The sequence below is a fragment of the Molothrus aeneus genome, chromosome 6 (assembly GCF_037042795.1).
Source record: "Molothrus aeneus isolate 106 chromosome 6, BPBGC_Maene_1.0, whole genome shotgun sequence".
NCBI lineage: Eukaryota > Metazoa > Chordata > Aves > Passeriformes > Icteridae > Molothrus > Molothrus aeneus.
In genome coordinates this window covers 6,782,987-6,803,430 of record NC_089651.1, presented here as the reverse complement: position 1 = coordinate 6,803,430, position 20,444 = coordinate 6,782,987, and the positions used below count along the sequence as shown (strand labels likewise).

At 45.9% G+C, this 20,444-nt stretch overlaps 1 protein-coding gene across 5 annotated transcripts in view; it reads right to left on the bottom strand.

Moving 5' to 3' along the window:
- Positions 1–20,444, bottom strand: part of BDNF (brain derived neurotrophic factor) — a 37,831-nt gene that overhangs the window by 2,858 nt on the left and 14,529 nt on the right. The window contains exon 1 of one of the 5 annotated variants that reach the window (XM_066552033.1): positions 16,457–16,655. The exons of 2 other annotated variants lie outside the window; for them this stretch is intronic. Coding sequence is in view for 2 of the 3 variants with exons in the window: in XM_066552028.1 (XP_066408125.1) it covers positions 7,503–7,514 (12 nt within the window). In the remaining variant the exon portion in view is untranslated. Of the gene's footprint in view, positions 1–7,502; positions 7,565–15,556; positions 15,784–16,456; positions 16,656–20,444 lie in introns of those variants that run through there. 2 more of the 5 variants (XM_066552031.1, XM_066552028.1) reach the window with 2 other exon arrangements.

Here is a 20,444-nt window from a genome sequence, read left to right as displayed (position 1 = left end):
CTATTTTTGTTTGCCAACAGGGTGCTATGTAAAAAGGCTTACTTTATCTCCAGCAAATGTACTGTGGGAAATGAGTACTCTTATGACTTAACATGGAAAGGCAATTTATCATAAAACATACAAATAAAATGAAATGTGCACTAGAAAGGCAATGTCCAAGATGTAATTAATGAAGGCAGGGTGGGAAGTGTTCAGGTTTATGCCCATGCCCCCTTCATCTCCAGACTCCCACTAAACAAGATTTTGGCCAGGAATCCTTTCTAACCCAGCACTACTCTTCCTTCATCCCTCCATCCCTCTTCCTGTTCAATAGTGTTGTTGTGGCATAGATTTATTAAGATTAAACAAACCTGACATCTGTGACTCAGAGGAACATAGTGTTTGCTCTAACCATGCAGAACATTAATATTTTGCAGTTTTTTCCTGTTGGAATTTTTAAAACATTCTAAAGGGAGTGTCAGATTTCTTCCTCAAATGAGAGGAAAAGAGGCATTACAGAGGTGATTTACAAAAGAAGGAAAAAGATTGCGAGTCTTCCTCTACCCAATGAGAGACAAAGCAACTCTTCTTGTCTTGAAGATGGGTGGCTCAGCTAACATACAAATGCAGAGCCAGTGGAACAGAAAAATAATATTTATACACTCTCTCTTCAGAGAATTGTTTAAAATGAAAAGAACCCCAAACACACACATCACACTCTGTGGCCACCAGAGCAATGAACAGAAAACAGATCTTCTGGCTCCTAACCAAGTTCCTGTTCTTTTTATGGAAGCAGTGCCCAGAGGTCCCGGCCAGTTCCTGACTCTGTGGGACAGAGTCTCTCTGAGCATGTAGGGCACAAGAGAGAGGGCACAAGGGGCACCAAACAAGCACAGAGCAGGGAGAAGTTTGCCCCATCAGGTAAGCACACCAGCTGGAGCTGCTCTGTGCTTTTCAAGCTAGACAAGTGAACAAAGGAGAGAAGAACCTTGGAGCAGGCCACATCCTTCACCCCTGTCACTGGGCTGCTCACCTCACACAGAATAGGGAGAGAACAGAACAGAGGCTGGGCAGCTTCACTCACAACAAGCTGCAAGAAACTGTGTACAACTAGACTCTGAAAACCAACAATTTTTAGACAGGCATGACCCACATAACATCCTGATGATACACTGCTTAAAAGCCAATCCTCTTCCTCCCATTTAAATCTGTAGAAGAGCATGTCAAACTAAGCTTTAGCAGCACAGATAAAGGAATATTGCCAGCAAGAAACCACAGATCAAACATCTACTGCTCTGCAAGTGAGCCCCAGACTAAGCTGAACTCCAGAAGCAGGATGTAAAAACATTCTTCTCTCTATCTTGACAGCAACTTGAGCACTATACAGAGTCCTTATCTTTGGCAGCAAAATTGTATCAAGTGATTTAATACAAGGGTGTAGTATTTTATCACCTGGGAAATATCTTCATTTTAGAGACCATAGCAATTTGTATTAGCAGCTTATAAATATCAACTAGTTCAACATGCTGTAGCAGAATATGGTATCTCATGTCACAGATAGAATCCCACAACCTTTCAGCTATTGTTGAACTGACACACAAAAGCATGTGTGCTGGTTTTACCTGGCTTGATTTTTTGATGAGAGAATAAGCCAGCCATCGAAGTGATTTTTTAAAATATCTTTTAATTTTTCAGCTTATTTTGCCCTTCAAGTATTTCTTCCCAATCCTTACCTCAACTCATGAGCCCCTTTGGGTTTCCTTTCCCCCTCCTCTGCTCAACTGTAGCAGAGGAGAATGGCTGAAGAGTTTTTCCCAGGGTGCCTGGCATTTAGCCAGCATCAAACCACAACAGCATGGTTCATCTCTTTCTTAATGAGGCAATACTATTATCCCAATGCAGCATCAATAAGGTCACTGGAACACTTTGGATGGCACCTTCCAGTCCTTTTCCTCTCTGTTCTCCAACCACCAAACCTTCACTATATTGCAAAGATTAAAGCTAGTGCCTGTCCTGTTACCTTAAGTGTCTTGTAAACCCCAAACATTAACATATTGCACATCCTTCTGATGATGAGCCAGTCACTGTGCCACCCTGTGGGGAAGGGGAACTGGGCTGGGAACATGGGAGAAAACTATTTTCCTATTTTCCCAGCCTGCTACTACCAAGAGAGGTATTGATCACTGGGCACAGCCAGCAGTGAGAGGCCTTGCATGGAGATGCCCCAGCATTTCTGTGCACATCCATGCCTGAGCCTGTGCTGGCAGACTGAGCCACTATTTCACTATTCCCCACAGAGGCTCACCACTGGAGCAACCTGGCTGATAATGCACGTTCTGAGGGCATCAACACATCTGCATGCCAGACTAGCAGTGTAGCCATGACTTCTTGTAGAAAGACGTGCACCCACAAACACACAATAAAAAAAAATCACTGATGTTACAACATCAGTCATTTTCCCTCCCTTCTCAGGTGTAGGAGGTTCAGGTCTCTACACCACACCTTCTAGAAACAACAAGTAAAGGCTGCAACCCTTCTGCGCTCCTGTTCAGCCACACCTCAGGCCATCAAAGATTGCAGACCTCTCTAGGAGAAGAGATCTTGCTCCAGCTGTTGTCCCAGGCACTGAACACCCACGAACATGTACAACATAGATACACAGCAGCCTCCCTGAGAGCCTTAAGCTGCTCCCTCGGGACATGAGGTGTGCCCATCAGAAATCACATTTGAGACCAGCTTTGGGAACACTGTCCATTCTCATGGCCTCAAGAATGTCCCCTGTGCTTTCACACAGCACTCCGGTGAAGCTGGAGCCATGAAAAGAGGTCACCCACTGGAGCGGATCTCAGGAAGATGTGACCTACTTCACAGCCCAATAAAGTCCAACAGTTACAGCTAGAGCAAGGACACGGAATTGTGGCAGGCATCTCCACTAATGGGAAGCAGGCTCATTAAATGAAGGTCACATCAATTAGCTACAGCTGCTTTACATATACAGTCAATTACCTTGCTGTACTATTTATTTCAGTATTTGTATTTAATGAAGATTCATCAGTTAATTATTTCATTAATTTTAGGTCTTTTAAGCAAAAATCCACCAGCTTAACAGGTTATATTTCCAGCAGAGGGACCTAAGGAATAGCTGTGAACATGTATTTGCTTTCCTGGATCCCAATATGTGCCATGTGAGTTGAAATAACTTTCAGTAGTGAATAGATTCATGCTTTAATCTCCAGAAAGGAGTGCGTGAAGGAAGATAAAATTAGCAGCAAGTGACATTCGTTTTGTGCCTTGCCATTTTCTAAGATCTTTACACAAAAGTTCAATTTACTAAACCCTACTGAATGCCACAGGCATGAGTTCCTGCTTTATGCATCATTACCAGAGTGTGTGAACGGATATCAAAATAGGATGCATGTCAGCACATGATTTGCAAAGACTAAATGTACTGAGAACAAATAGTATTAACCTTTATCACATGCATAACTGGATGTCTGACACACTCTACTCATCCTCAAGGCTATTTATGCAGCAAAGTATATAATTACATTTTATTACTGCAAATAAAGCCCCCACCCCCCAATACATATACATGCACACCATATCCAATTTGTATTCTTCTAAGTTGGTGCTTCTTGTCAGGAAGAATAAACCTATTTTACTTTTATTCCCATGTTGGTTTTCCCTGAGGTAATGAAATCTACTTAGTCTTAATGCCAGAGATAGCAGACACTGTGAAGTATTTTGAAGTCCAAGATAAACAGCAAGCATATTTACAGGAAGTGTTAACTTTAACTAGAACTTTTAGCATGAGAAATTGACTTTCATCTTATGTTGCTAAATATTGTCTGTGGTACAGCTTGTGAGACCAAAGAAACTCAAGCAATGTCTACATTGGCTCTGGAAAACCATGCATCTGTCTAAAGGAATACACGGCATTTTTTGTGGGGTTCCAAGGTTTTATTGGACTTTCTCCTCAGTACATACAGGAATCAGCTTCTGACAACCAGAGGTGAGAAAGCACCCAAAGAAAATAATGGCAAAGTAATAATGCCATGACATCAGAGTCCTGATCCTTCACAGAGCCACGTATCAGAGTTTCCTACAGACTTTGCTCATACCTTCCTTCCTAGACACTCAAGCAGGCCTCAAACACTCACTGAGTGAGAATTCAGCTGCTTTAATGAGTGCAAAGCAGATTCATTGCAAACACACCTAATTGCATTTAAATTGGCTAAGTGCAGGACTGCGAGGTGGTGCTCCCAGCAGGATCTCTGTTGGACACACTCAGACCCAGTCTGCCCATACCAGTAAACAGGAAGGATGAGTTTTGACAGTGTGCACAAGTGAAGAAACAGACCAGGTTCACAGATGGTATCATACATTTTCAGAGAGATATCTTTAGAAGAGATGTGCACTTTTTTAATGCTGTGACAATGGGAACTGATGATTGATCCAGTGACACACTTAGTGCCTTTGGAGCTGTTCATGCAGCCTACCTCACTTGGGGCACTCAAACCACGGGGGAGCTGTGATTCCAGCTGTACTCAAAGAAACTCAGCTCCCAAAGGACCCTCTGTGTGTGCCACCATTCCCATCAAACACAATGTGCTTCACCACAACATTTTTCGGCCAAAATTTCACGTTGAAATCCCAAGCTATTCACTGAAATGTCCTCCACAAATTTAAACACTACCAAGAGGTTTATTTCTGCTTTTCAGAGTACCATGGGTAGAATAACATGCTGCACTTCTAGTCCTATGTCACAAATACTGTACAGTAGGGATGATACTCTAAGCCCAAAACTCGTGCATTAGCAAATCCCAATTTCAAAAATGACTTCAGAAATCTGCATTTATCTCTTTAGAGTATACATCAAGGTATGTTCACGCCATTACTGTGGTCATTCAGAAGTAACATGAAAGCAATCTCTGTGAAAGGAAGGTTCACCTATAGAATAGGGTACATACTCCCCTCCCACTCCCCCATGAAACCAATCCATTAAGTAATTACTCTATGCCAAGATGCCCCCTCCATGGGGGCAGATAATTACAGTTCTCTGAAATCATTTGCTTCAATAGCCACTAGAGCTTTAGAAAATGCTAATTCAACCTGTGTGCAAAAGAGCATTAAGGCAGAACCTCAGACCTTTGAGCAGCATCTGTAGTTTGTCTTCTGTTTCACTGGGGCCCTTTGGTATGAAACACTGCACTGAATCATCACAGGACTAAGCTATTCTGCCAAGTACACACATGAAGCTCACAGAGGAGTCAAGGATAATTGGCACCCAGAAGGAGGAACAGAACAGACCATGTTGTGCAATCTAGCACAAGTTGGATCCCTTGAACAGTGACATGTGCCCAGCATCCTGGAACAACCCAGGAGTTCCTGCACCGGTTGAGCTTGGATCTCAGAGTGCCTACAAACTATTGAACAGCATGTGAAGCATCCCACACAGGCATCAGTTCTGCTGCAAGTGGCAGCTTCCTAGGACCTACAGAACATTAGGCACCCAACAGGAACGAAAGTGAAGATTTGCCAAGGAAAAGAAATGGTTAAAAAGCATGATGGTCAGATGGAGCAGTTACCAGTGGTTTGGGCAGGCAGTGCTTTCACCAGGGTGAGGAGAGGATAGCAAGGGCTATTCCTGCTTGTTGCAGGACTCTTACCTTGCAGAGACCCTAACTGCGTGTGGCACCGCTGTGAGACAATGCCTCGCTTTTAGCCATAGCCAGTACTTGAAATGCAGCTGTACATTGTGATGTGCAGGAACCAGAAACCAGAACTGCTTGTTGTGAGAGCCCTGACAGGTATTAACAGTCCTCCTGCATTTGCTAGTGGAGTTTCAGTCATCTTTTGGCTGTCTGCCCTTGTGTGTGGATTTTCTTGATACATGCTCAGTCCAGCTGTCAGCACAGCATCCCCATGGAAATCATTTCCATACACAGGGCAAGGAAGAAAAGCTTACTCTGAGGTACCACAGCACTTCCTGGCAGTATTCAAGTCCAAAGTTACATGGAGCAGAACCACAGCAGAAGGAGGAATCTGTAGGTTTGCAGATTTCACCTCAATCAATGCTAACAGAATAACGAGGACTTGTACAAGGATGGAAGGATTTGCTTATTGGGAATCCACTGCACTGGGCAGCCAGCCCTGCCTGTGTCTTGCTGTGACAACAGCTTTATCTTGGGAGATAACACTACAGGAAAATTATGTCACTATGTTAACATAACTGCACTGAAAACACTTTGGCAAGAAGTGCTCTTTCACCAATGATATTTTACACTGACAATACAGGTTCCCACAGATTTCAAAGCATTACAGTTTTCAGCTTTTTTTCCCTCACCTTCTAAGTGGTTTCATGTTGAAACAAGACTCTTGCAATTCCTATGGCTGGTACTCTATCCTAATCTATTTTAAAAATCTGGGGGCCAACTTCAGCCAGATTCAGCAGAGGGATACACAGGGTCACGCTGTATGACCAGCATGACAACACCTGAGAGTGACCCAAACAAGCTCTTCTCCTCCTCCATCCTTGGGCAAACACCAGTGTACACTGTATTTTCCCTTTGATTTCACAAGCTCCACTGAGGGAAAGAGTTTGGAATCCCTAGAAGGAGTGAGGAGGGTACATCTGGCAAAGATGCAAGAGTTTGAAAACAATCTTCATTAGCTGTACTGCTCAAGGTACAAACATTTAATGGAACAAAGAGAAAAGAAGCCCCTCCCTGCAGTCTTACAGGAAAAATTAATTTATCCAACCCCTGCATTCTCCCAGCTGTATAATGGTATAATTTCTTTCACCAAGGAGTGTTACACTGTGATTTCTGTGAATTACACAGACATTGGAACCTTCCCTTTCCTAATTAAAAATGAGGTTACATGGTTCCTGACTTTTCACACTTGCCACTAGACATACCAGATTGTGGCATCATGGGGAATTATATCCACAAAAATTATGGAAGCTCCTTGAAGGACTAAGTTCCAGTGGACCTAATTCTAGGTCCCTAATTCTACAGTCCCTGCCTGGTATAAATCCACAGTGTTTCATTCATAGACTTGTATCAGTTGCAAAGGTGACCAGTATTTATGTGGCCAGAAAATCAGATGGGGTCACAACCTAAACTACAGCTAATAGCTGTATCAGAACAAAATGTGACAGGTTCCAGCAAAGCAGCTTCCTCAGGACTCCTGAGGGATACATGGATACTTGGTAATACAGTCTAAAGAGAAAGGAAAAATCCTTTCTAGGTGTGCAGGCTAGCTCTTCTCTTCCCTCACTGATATAAGCACATAAACAGCCTGGACATGTCTATAAAGAGAAGTATGCAAAATCCAGCCCAGCACCACCTAATGTTCCTCACTTGGGTGTCCCATTTCATGCACAACCCCCCACTGAACAAAGTGGCTTTGCTGCCAGCAAAGCACTGTTCTCACTGTAAGAGCCCTTAAGCTCCAAAGGGTAGGTTTGTATATGAGATTTCAGTCTTTAAATAAACACGTCTCTAGAAAAACTTCAATACCTGTCCCTTCATGTAAGCAGATCCCACTATGCTGCAGGGAAGGACAGCTTCTCTTCTAATAGCTGGGGGTGGGGGAGGAAAGAGAAAGTTAAAGCAAGAAACATCAAATTACACAATTAGTCTTGGAAACAGCCAAGTATTCTCCCTCTCCCAAACATCTCCACAACATAACAGAATAGCTGGAAAAGTCACCATCCTATTCAAAATCAAAAGCAAAAATGTCACACAAGAGATAATTAGTAGTTACAGAGAGGCAAAGAGGTTGCCAGAACTAAGAAATCTGGTACTTAAGCTGCTGTGACTCTCCAATTGTACAACATTTTTTGGAGAACGTGCTATCAAAGCCTCCAAAGTGCTTTGCAAACACTGAATCCCAACATCCTTAGGTGAGAAGGAACCACATCAGAAATGGTGTTTCCCCTCTGGGCAGCCTAAAGCCCACAAGTATTTTAAACATTTTACCCCAGATTGCAGCAAGTCACCACTGAACCAACCAGAGGAGAACAGGGGAGCTCTTGCTCACAACCCCTCAATTCAGCCAGTACACAAAGCTGCCTTTACCATGCGTACCACAGGCATATTTTGCTAATCTCTCCACGGCAATTTAGATGCCTGACACAGAAAAGATGCTGATTAAAACCTGAGGGGTATTACTTGGAATACATATGCTAGCTCACTTCCATCTGTGTCATTATTAGCTCCTGACTGTAGGTTAACTCTAGGGCATGTTGTCACGAGCCTAAGGTGGGGTGGCAGAAACTCCTGCTATTGCCATATGGCTTTTTGTTTCTGCTTGCATTTTTCAGCTTTTAGCCTCATGCTTCCAATTTGTGGGCTCAAGCACTACATAACAAAGAGGAACAGGGAAAACGAAAATAGTCTTAAGATACAAATATTCTTCACCGTTAAAACCTCTAAGTTAGATTTGAAATGCCACACAAGTTCCTATCTCATCCAGACCACAGACTGCTTTTACCTGTAGCAAACTTGTTATGAAATTTGGGGAAGACCAATTCCCATAAAGAAGTACTACTGCACAAGCAAGTATTTACCAGCCCTACAAACACAAACCAGGCAGCTTTGCAAGGACCAAGGGTCATCCTTAATTTAGATAAAATGGAGAACAGCAAGGTTATGCCTACTTCTAATAGAGGTAGCAGCACCATCATCATCAAAGCACTAAAAGGAAAAAAGATGACTGAGTTCCAGTTATCTTCATCCCCAATGCACATCTACAGAACCAGCTTTATGTTAAAATACCAATGGCTCAATGCTGTCCTTAAAAAAACTACAGGTCGTGTTTTGAGGTACGCCTGATCATGACAAATTACAAAATATGCAGAGCATCAGCAGTTCCCCTGCAGCCATTTTCTAGTGAGCACAATTTGAATACTAAAAGGTCTGTCTGGTGGGGCTTTGCAACTGAAGACTTGCTCTAAAGTGTTTAATTCAAAGTAGACATGGAAGTTATTTATTGTGTTTTCTAGTCTCACTGCATACCTGTCCTTCCATTAGCTAAAGGCAGGGAAAATGATTTACAGTATTTCCAAGCGAAAGAGTCTGTAACTTCTGTAACCGTTACAGGAATCAGAGCAGGATAAAAATATACAACCATTTCCAAGTTGGACAAAATTGATTAGGAAATAGGCGGTATGACTCCATGCTTGAAGTTTATGAACTTCAAGATGCTGCCTACAGGTTTGTCACTCTCAAAGGCAGACTTCTTGGAGGCTTAGACGTCTAACTAACTTATTCTTAAACATTATTTCTGGGTTTTTTTAATGGAGGCATGTGGATTTCACTCATTCTTTTGCAATGACCTTGTTCATTGGTGACACTGCTCCTACTTTTGCAATTGCAATGGCAAAAAAGTTTTGCACAGGGGACAGCAGAAATTTATCATTAGTGCAAAATCAAGAGAGACAAAGGACTAAAATCAGTCTTTCAACGAAGGCAGCTTCATTCCTTGTTTTAAATTCATGTGCCAATCATTAGCCTTTATGGGGAAAGCTCATTTCCAGACATCTCTTGCCAGTCAAAAACTCTGTATGTCTGTGGAAGTTGTAAAGAAGCACCTGCTGCTTCTCTTTGCACCATTTCACTGGCATCCATTTGCCAATGCCACCCCAGTAAATATTCTGTGGCTGTAATGACACGTGAAGCATCCTTTCTTGCCTCCCATAAAATAAAAACAATCCTTCACCAGTCTACAAGACATAAGATGACAACAACAACAAAAAAACCATGACATTGACATAAATGGTAGTGTTTGTATCTGGAAAAGCAAAAATGCACAACTTCAGATGTGTTTATTTCTAGTGGAGGTTCAACCCATCATAAAGCTGAAGGGGGGTCATGGTGTTCAGAAGGACATTCATAGTTCACCACAGTTTCCTGGCACAGGTTCTGGTTAAATCACTCTTGCCAGCTCCAACTTGTTATTGAATTTGCTTCCTCCTCACGCTGGCTTTCTCAGTACAAATTCTATCAAACAGCATTTCTCTCTCAGCATTTATGGCTCAGTCAAACTGGATTATCAACTCAGAAGGAATGTAAATAGCAAGAGAAGATCCAAGTCTTAATGGAGGCAGCCAGCAGGCAGAATTACCTAGAAATACTTCAAAACAAATCCTGTCACTCATCCCAACAGCATCCACACACCTCTGTGTTGGAAACACAGTGGAGCCACAACCAACACCAAAGAAGGCCTCAGCCATCTGTTCTTTATTGTTCCTCAGTACAACCTTTTATACTCTTCATCCTGCATGGATTCCACCTGTGTGCCCTCTGCTCCCTTTGGGGATTGCTCAGCACCCCTGGGCACCCCATGGCTCATTGCTGTCAGTGCTGCTCACCTGTCCTGCACAGCTGGAGCCACTGGGGATGAGGCTGGGCCACAGCCCCACTCCCAGTCACCACAAACTGTGTGCCCACAACACTCCTGGGCTACACTGAGAGCTGTGACTAAGGGGAGAGGTTGGCTTTACTAACCCAGCTTTTCAACAAAGTTTACATTTCTTTTCTTCTCAGTGTATCATGTACTGAATGCTCTACTAGAGCACCATGGCCAGTGTAAAGATGGATAAACTAAACCATATGAATATACAAGATGTTGCACCAAGCTTAAAAAGTGAATGGCTTAAAAAGTGAATGACTAAGGAATCCAGAGATCAGAACCTTTAATTTCTTGATCGATATGAAACAGCATTTCTCCAGGAGCAGTTAAAAAAAAAACCAGGATTTAGATCACATTAGATAAGGCACAATATGCACACAAGATTAAGCTTAACTCACTTTTAAAAGATATATAGTAAAGGATTCTGGGTTGAGTCTTTTACATGCTGAATTAATAAAGAGCATAGAACAGCATTTTGCTCAAGGTTTTGCCTAGTTCCATTTTTTCCCAGATTCCTCCTGCATTCATGCAAAGCCTACTCGTAACTCGGTGCACATACCGGAAAGGTTGAGGCTGATGTGGAACTCCAGCGGGCCAAGAACAGTTTTTCAAACTCTAGTTTGCTATTACAACTCTCATGCACCCTGATATGCTATAAGCAGTTTGCAGTTGCCTCCTGACTTGTGGCAAATATCCCTGCATCACAGTTTCCCACAGGAGAATTCTGTTCCCTCAGAAGCTTTGGATTAAGCTCCTATCCCAGTCCCACTGACAGACTTCAAATATCTTAAGAAACGTAAAAAATCATCACCTGGGAAGTAACACAGTACATGCAATTATCTAGTGGGTTGCATTTTCGGGGCTCTGTGAGATGATTTCATCAGCTCCAGGTTTAATTATGTTGGTTTGCTTATTCCAGGAGGCATTTGATAGCTGAGAGCTAGCAGTTATAAAAGCTCCAAAACATACTGTGTCTCTAAGAGTCAAACAGAAATAACTGAACATGAGATTAGGAGTTCAGGGGGTAAAAAAAGGCTCATTGTTTCCCTCTGTAATCAGGAAACAAATTAAGTAGGGAACACAGCTTTTCTCTCAAATGCAGAGGAAGAAACTGCTATAGCAATTTGATGTACAAAACAAAAAAACAAGGAGCAGATACTAGTTCATTCCATGTTGTTAGATTTGAGATAGTAATAAATAGCTACACATTCAACTCGACTTTGATACTTAACTTTTAAATTGAGAAAATTCTCAGTCTAGTGAAAGCAGTCTAAAGGCTGCTGAGTTCATACATTTGGGGAAATCACTTTGTTTCTCTTCCAGCAAATATATACTAAAGGACAGTCCCCAACAAGTAGACTTCAAAGATGGGATAGGGAACAAACCAACCTTCAACTGAACTCAAATCCTTAAATCCTAATTCTACACTGCACATTACTGGTGTAAGCTTTACAAAGGCTATGGAGCCTCAGCAGCAGCTGCACCAAACCCTTATAAATTTGACTTGCAAATACTTCTTTAGGTGCAGTCTAAATTAAATCAGCAAATGCTTGTCTGAAAGTGATGCTTCTTTGCTTACCTACTTAAGGCACACAAGGAAGACTGTGTAAAACTTAGTTATCTGCATCACGAGAACAGGATTCACAGGTAATCATCAATTACAGGGCTAAAAAAGTCTGCACTCATACACTAAATCTACACTGTGGAGTAAGGACTGGGATTATGGACTCATTTTCAAGGTGCAAGCTCCCTTGCCAGAGGCAGCCTGAGCACCCTGTGTGGTTCGTGCATCTCTAGGTGGCAGCAGCTGCTCAGATTTTGAGATACTGTAAGATGCTTATCTCAAATTTAGCAACCAGTATCCTTCCATCCTCCTAGAATTGCCTTTCCCAACGCGAAATGTGACCCCCTCCCCCATTTCTTCATAATTTATAGTAGTCTGTAGCTGAGTCACAAGGATTTCTGCATTTTCCTAACCAAGTACACAAGAAAAGAACTGAACTGCCAAAGGATTGAGGTAATTTATAGCGTAAAGCATTGAGAGCTTCTAGTCGATCAAAGGACTCAGAGAAACAAATATAAGAACAATCGTGCCTTCTGTTCTCTACAAATGCCACGGCCAGAAATAACTGTCCTAATTAACTGGTTTCAGAAAATGACTTCTCTGAAAAATACAATATTCTTACCAAGGAAAGTATACAACTGCTACAGCCCCATGGCAGCTGTCAGCAGGGCATGAAAAATCACTAAATCAAGTTTCCTTTTGCTTCCTCTGGTTGGGCATGGTACTCATCTTCAGACAGCTGGATCTCTTCATGGTGCCTAAATGGCGCTGTAAGGAGACATTCCAGTACCCCTGGTATCAGTGTTACCGAGAATTGCAGTCACATCAGGCCAGTACCAGCCCGGCCACGCTCTGTTCACTGGTTATAAAGGGCAGACATTGTACCTGAGATGAGGTTGGCTTTTCTTAATTTTTGGTAAGACTGTTGCCTGGTCAGTCGTGCCCACGGCAGTTCCAGTATTCCAGACAGTTTTGTGTTCCCTGTCGCTGTTGGGCGCAGCAGCGGAACTCCACCAGTCCACAGCTGCCTGACAGTGAGGTCCTGAATGCTGGGAAGGAGAAAAGGCTGAGGCTGACCCTACAGATCACCTACACTTCACACATGAGACTCTTTGCCCTGTTCCACGTGGACAACTCCTGCAAACAGTGTTCCTCCCTGGACTGCTCAGCACCTAGAACTGGAAACAGGCAAGTTTAAAGTGCCATGGCAGAGTTGCACAGCAAAATCTGTTATGTATTGTTTGTATTACAAGAGCATTGGTGAGTTCTTGTTGGGTACCAGAAAGAGCAGACAGGCAAGACTAGCTCTGCCTCAAAGAGCCTGCAGCCAAAGGTAAGAGTGAATGGTAGATGGATAAGGAAACAAAGTAAGTAAGGTTTGTGAGCTGACAGACAGGGACACAGCCTACCAGCCCCCTCCCAACTCAGGCACCAGGCAGTTCACTCAGTGCACACCTGTGCTGCCTCCTCATGGGCTATCACAGCATCCAAGGGCTGCTACAGAGCCTTCCTGCTGGGACTGGAGACAGTGGGTGATTGGTTAACAGTTCACTTCAGCCACACACAAAACCAGCTTAGCTTCAGTGCCTTTAAAAGCTTCCTTTTAAAGGGTGTTTACAACTAAGGATTACCAAGAATGCCAGTGTATGAACTGATTTAAGAAATGATTGAGAGTTTCCCAATTAAGCAGCATTTCAGCTATTTAGAAGAAACCAAGTGCTCACAACATACGCTTGAAAACAGGTCAAGACAAGTTGGCAATTAACCTATTAAAAGCACATATCCTTCTCTAGTGGAGCCTCCAACAATTCACACAATGCCTCATGTGAGATTTCTAGTGTAGGCACGGGGCACATTCTTAGAAGAACTCTTCAGCTTTTTATACAAACCAGGAAGGCAAGTATGATAAATACAATTTTTTTTCCTCTTTTTTTTTTTTTTTTAATAGGACCATACTTATTGCACAAGTCACTCAGTGGAGTGACTTGTTTCTCCTCTTCATGCTGTGCTTACCCATAGGAGGGCTGAGAGGGTCTCCTTATTCCAAGTTTCTTGTGACCTGCTTTTATACGTGCACTCCCTGAGAGAACTCTCATCTGAGCAAAATGTACAGCTTCTGTGTTTTCCTTACAGCAACAGCAGAGTAAGAGTTGCACAAATGCTTCAGCTACTGCAAGGACTTTTTAAGTGCAGCCACTTTCAGCTCAGCACTATCATGTATACAAAGCTTTTAAGCAAAAGCACAGAACCTTATTTTCCCCTATATTTTTTTTGCACGTATTAACGAGCCTTTAAAAACCTTTGCATCTGTGCACTACATTCTGTAGTATTTCAGCATATTGCAGTACTTCCCAAGCACTACTGTTACAACATAATGCCTTGCTGCTTAACAGCTTGAAGTTACACTTTTTTTCAGTTTAGTCCTGCTCTGTCCAAGATAAAAGTCCTTTCCCATCTTCCTCCACCATTATATCTGGATTTATTCAGATGAAATGCTCTTCATCTTTCTGACCTGGTTTACCCTGATTTCACAGCCACATAACAACAGGATCTACCCTGCAGTTCCGGAAAGCAGAGAGCACTTGCAGCACGAACAGAAGGCACACTGCTTACAAATGGGTTTTCCCAGACAAGGTTCAGTGAAGCTGAACATTAGCGGTAGTACTACAGCAGAAAATAGATATGTTAGAGTTGAAACAGAGGCGCCGCTTTGCTCTGAGACCCAGGTGAGGGACGGCACTCGTTCCTGCAGAACATCACTGCCTGTCTTCTCCCTTCCCCGGCTCTGTTTACACAGGCAGTGCCCTGGAACTCCGCTCACAGGAAGCCGCAGCATCCCCCGGCAGCTGCTGCCTCCTCTCACACGCCAAACTACGGGATCCGCAGCGAGCCTGACGCCGAGAGCATCCCCTCTGCTGACGTCCTTCCATCCCCACACCAACCCTGGGCCACCGCTGGGCTGCAGCTCTCACCTGAGGGCTTGCAGGCAGCGAGCAGCTTTGGAAGCAGAGCCCACGACTGACAAAAACACGCTACCCAACACAAAAGAGCGGGCAAGATGATGATCTTCTTACTTAGGACGGCCACTCGTGTTAACAGAGCCAAGTCCTCACTTTTGTGACCAAAAAGCCATTAAAAACTTGGTGCTGTGAAAGTTCCTCCTGCCCACAAGCAGGCGGCTCATTATCCAGCCCTTTGCTCGTATCTACAGACAACCAAGGAAATTCATTTTATCTATTTATCACCATGAATTAAAGATTACAGAAATACTGGCTGAAGAAAAATGTATTGCCAGGATAGATTCTTTGCATTCATTAGAACTGTGTTACTAGAAACATAAATAAGTAATGACTATTGATCTTGCATAACCTCAGAAGAGCAAACTACAATAAACTGAGAGGAAAAGGACAGATCTTAACTGGAATGTACAAACCTAAACACCAACAGCACCTCTTAAAAACAACCAAGCAAAGCAAGCGCGGCCCACAGCTTAGACACCTCACGCTTTTAATCCTAGGGGGAAAAAAAGAATAAATCTATGGGACAGCCCAAGGTTCCCGAAGTATTAATTAAACCTCTTCCGAACAAATTTACCATTTAAGCCCAGGGTTTTTTCCTGGGTGCGAGCGTGTCTGACCCCGATACGAATCCACAGCCGGTGGGTCGAGGCCAGTCGCTGCTCCTTGCCGAGCCCCGACACCTCCGGCCGCTCCGTGCGCCGCCCTGCCTTCCCCTCGCTGCCGGGGCACCGGGGCTGCCCGCGGTGCTGCACCGGGACGGCCGGAGGAGCGGGCGCCCGCGGCACCGGCTCCCGGAGACGGTGCCGGGCATGCTCCACATTCCAGCGACGGTCCAGCTTCAACAAGTGCATCGCGCCCCTCCCTGACGGCGCCCGGCCCTCCCCGCACCCCGGCTGCTCCGCGCCGCCCGCCCCACGGCCGGGCCCCGCCGCTCCGGCCCCACAGCCGCGCCCCGCCGCGGCCGCTGCTGCCGCCCCACGGCCGGGCCCCGCCGCTCCCCCGTCACGGCTCCGCCGCCGCCGCTGCCTCCCCCCGGCCATGCCGCCATCTCCCCCCGGCCCCGCCGCTGCCCCGTCACGGCCGGGCCCCGCCGCCGCCGCCGCGCACGGAGGGAGGAGGCCGGGCCGCCGCCCCGCCGCGCGCCCGCCGCCAGGGGGCGCGCCCCGCCGCCCGAGGGGCCCCGCCGCGCCCCGCGCCGGGCGCCCGCCGCCGTCGGGGAAGCGCCGCCGGGCCCCGCGCTCCGCCGGCCCCGCGCCGCCGGCAGCGCGCTCCCGCTCCCGCCCGCCCCGGCAAAAGCCCCGCCGGGCACCGGCCGCACCGACAGGTGCGGGAACAAAGGGGCGCAGGGCGCGCCGGCCCTCGCCCGCCCTTACCGCTCCCCGACGCCTGTCGCCGGCCGGCGCCCGCCCGGCTCCGCGGCCGCCCGCGCCCCCTGCTCCCGGCCCCTTAAGTTTCCCGGCGGGGCGCCGCGTACCTTGTCGTCCACACAAAGCCTGTCCGGGTCCCCTCCGGGAAGTCACATCCTCTCCCGGGCGCCCAGTCCCACCGACCGCCTCCCGCCGCCTCGACAACACAGGCGGCGTCTCAAGTGTCTCATCAAAGCTTTATGAGGGGCGGGAGGGCAGCGCGGCCGGATCCCACACTCCCGCCGCTCCGCCGGAGCCTCCCGGCCCAGCCCCGCCGCCTTCTCCTCGCCGAGCGGCTTCGCCCCCGGCCGGCGGCTGCGGCGGCCGTAGGCACCGCGCTGCCCCGCTCCGAGTCTCCGCACCGCCTCCCGGCCCCGCCACCGCCCCCGCCCCGCCCGCCCGGCCCCGCTCCGCTCCGCTCCCCCGGCGCTTCCCGAGCGGGGAGCGGGGCGGGGGGGTGCCGGTCCGCCCGCGGCGGGATATTGGTTTACTCCGCCGGGTATTAAGCAAGCCCAATCCATTTAAATATCGCTCCCGCGCTGACCTCTCCGTAGTTCGCCTATTAAGAATGCAATCAAGATAATAACAGGCATTGCTTATTAATGAGCGCCCCAGGTAACGTTACACCGGTGACTTTCTGCAGGCGCCCAGCGGGAGCTCAGTCCCGGCGGTCCCGAGGCAGCTCTGCCCAGCCCGGGACCGGGATGGGACCGGCACCGGGACCGACAGCGGGGCCGCCCGTCGCATCAGCGCCCGCCGGCGGAGCCGGGGCCGAGCGCGGAGCCCGGGGATGTCGGGCGGAACGGGCGGCTCGGCTCGGCTCTGCCCGGCCGGCCGCCCGCGGGGAGCATCCTGTACCCCCTGACAAAAATCTGTTTGGCCATCTCCTCCTCCTCCTCCTCCTCCTCCTCCTCCTCCTCCCGCGCGTGCAGCGAGCACAGTAAATTATTGATAGTGGAAATTGAATGGCGGAGGCAATAATGGTATCCCCTGATTGACCGGCTCCATTTGATCTCGGTAAAGACAGAGGGATGGCACGCTCCGGGCTGGGCTGGGCTGGGCTGGCCGCGGCGAGCGGGAGCGCACGCGTGTGCCGCCGGCTGGAGCGAACCGTGCCGTGCCGTGCCGTGCCGTGCCGTGCCGTGCCGTGCCGTGCCGTGCGAGGGGAGCTGGCTTCACCCCCTGCCTGGCATGGGCTCCGGCAGCCTCGCCTCTTCCCTTCCCTCTTCCCTCCCAGGCAAAATTGGAAACAGCTGATTTTCAGGAGAAGCTAGCGCAACTCTTTCACGAATTGGTTAAAACGCATATTTTTTTTCTACGCCTCAAAGCCTGACTGCCATCTAATTTGCAATTAATGCCAAGGGCCCATTCACTCCACGCACTTGTGAAAATTTATTTATCCTAGGAGAAATGTGTGCAACTCATTGCTGCCCTCAGACAGTCTGATTGCCTGTGTGCTTTTGCTATGAAACACCTGCATTTATCAGTAAAGTGAAGAAAATAACCCAGGTGTTTGAAATTCGAGTACACCTAAGGCCTTCCATATAAATCCAGCTTTTAATATATATTAAAAGAAAGATTCCTGGTGGTTAATAACCTTTGCAGCTTTAAGAACTTAAAAAAAAATCATGCTTGAGTACCACATCACCATCCTTCTTGCACTTGGGGGTTTGGTTTCGCGTGTTTGAACTAAAAATGTCAGCGAGCGTGAAGACAGTTCTACCTCTTTTTGTCTCAGTGTTTTCCAGTCCAAATCTATCCAATTTATGAGAAAGGAGACATTTTCAAAGCCTTCACTAACAGCCTGGGCCTGAGGAATTACGTCCAGCCCTTGCTGGCTGATGGATAGTCACTAATCCAGGTAGCTCTTCATGCCAAGTCCTGCTCTGCTATTTCTCTGTTATTCAAATTCTGCCATTGGGGATACATCAAGCACTCCTTTCCCCAGTATAAGCTTACAAGTCCCAGCAACAATGCCAGGTGGATGTTCCAGAGGTGTGTCAAACCCGTGCTTGTACCTGGAATTTGCGAAGTTAACGTGTACATTTTATTTTCCTGCGTTAGCCTTTGCTCCACAGCACCATTTAACTTTCCAGGTGTGACTGTGTTAGTGTGGGTACCTGATTTCACCAAGGCAGCACGTTTTCAGCAGCCCTTTTGCACAGCCACGAAACAGCACAGTTCCAATACTCCGTGTTTATAAGGTAGTGGGTGAGTGCAAGTATTTGGATGATCTAGCAGACAAGTTAAACAGCAGCAGGAGAGGCTACTTTAATCAGCTGTAATGTAATACACTGCACACTTGTTATTCCTGGAGGAAAGGCTCTTCTGCTAGGACACCAGACATGCAGATGAGCAGCAGCAAATATCATGCTTTAGAAACACTGCTGGCTTTTTCTCAGGTGTGAAGGGGAAGGGATATACTCTGAAAAAAATCTGCTTGCAATCAGATTTTTTTTTTTTTAATTTTGGAAAGGAAGCATGTTACAGACAGCCTGACAAGTGCTCACTCTGTGGGAAGCACTTCAGCTCAGCCCTGCTCAAAACATGAGGACCATTAACTCCATGCAACCATGAAATTCCCACTTTTCTCTGCTCCAAACGTGTTGCCTTTTGCATCAGTGTAGAGATTTTCCCAGGGAAGAGGTGTGGTCAGAGGAGCTGCTGTTTCTTGCTGGTGTAATCAGCCCTTGGAGCATTATTACCAGCCAGTGCTTGATTACTCAGAAAATGAAAAATAGCGTAAATAATGACTTGTTTGGATTTTTTGCTGCACATGCAAGCTGGGTTCCATATTGTTAAATCAGACCCTGACTTCCAAGAGAATTTTTATGAATGAACCCCCTAAAAATTCTGTCTTCAAGGCATTGGTTTGTGAAACAACTGATAGTCCTGGGGACATGGGGACACTGCTCTGGTTGGAGCTCCACTCCTTAGTCCATGAAATGCACTATAAATTTGGAGGTCACATGAGCCATCCCCTTTGGGATTTGTGGGATACATAGGATGCAAAGGTCAGGCATCCTGATGTTTTCTGGGTAGACCCAAAAGGAGTTCTCTCTTGTTGTGTCTTCCAGCTGTGTTTTCCCCATTTGGATTGTACAGATGTCACGTGTAAGAGGCTCTTGAAAAGAAAGTTACACCACAATTGCACGGGGGAGAAAAGGGCAGGCAGGTCCTTTTCTGGTGGTTTCAGATAATTCAGTGTATCAAGCCTCTTGGTGCTGTCCCAGTATGCCCACTTTAGGCATTCACCTTGGAACCAAGGGTTTTTTTCTATTCGTGATGAATTAAAATAATTTTTTGCATACACAAATCCTACTTTGCCATCTTCCAAAGAGCAGCAGGGAAAGATTATGAGTTGTCAATCAATAAAATGTTGATTTATCCCTGAAGTAATATAGCTTGCAGGAGGGTAAGACCATTGCTTTTTGCTGAATTCAATTTAAACTCTAGCAAAGGCACTAATGATGCTGTAGATACTATAAAGAAGAAGGCAGAAGCACGCACACCTGGTTTCTGTCTCAGTGGAGGTTTATGCATTATAGTGATTGATGTATGAGGTCCAAATTTACTGATAAACTAATTATATGATAAAGTAGTTTGTGGGGCTCTTAAATTCCCCCATTACAATTGTAGGAGAAGCAATAAAAAAGTCAATATTTGAAAAGAGTAACATTCATAAAAGGTGCATAATTAGACAAAAGGCAGCGGGTGATTGAGTCTCCCCTCCCCCAGACTGTCTTTACACTCCCCATTTTATTCACGTAGGATCTTGGCCTGTTTTTGAATGAGAAAAAGGTCAAGAAGCTGTAATTTGGAATTCTTCTCACTTGGCTGTCAGGAAATACAAACTAATCCTGATTACAAAAAGGACAATGCTATTGATGTACTCAGGTTTTGATGCTACAGGGTTTTTTTTTCTGTTTAAAATTTTAATAGGCTGAAGTAATTCCTTATATCATTACAAGCATTTTATATTTGATTATGTTTATTCATGTTTCCTAGTTACATTTATTTGCTATTTTTTTCACATTAAAGAGATGGAAAATTCAT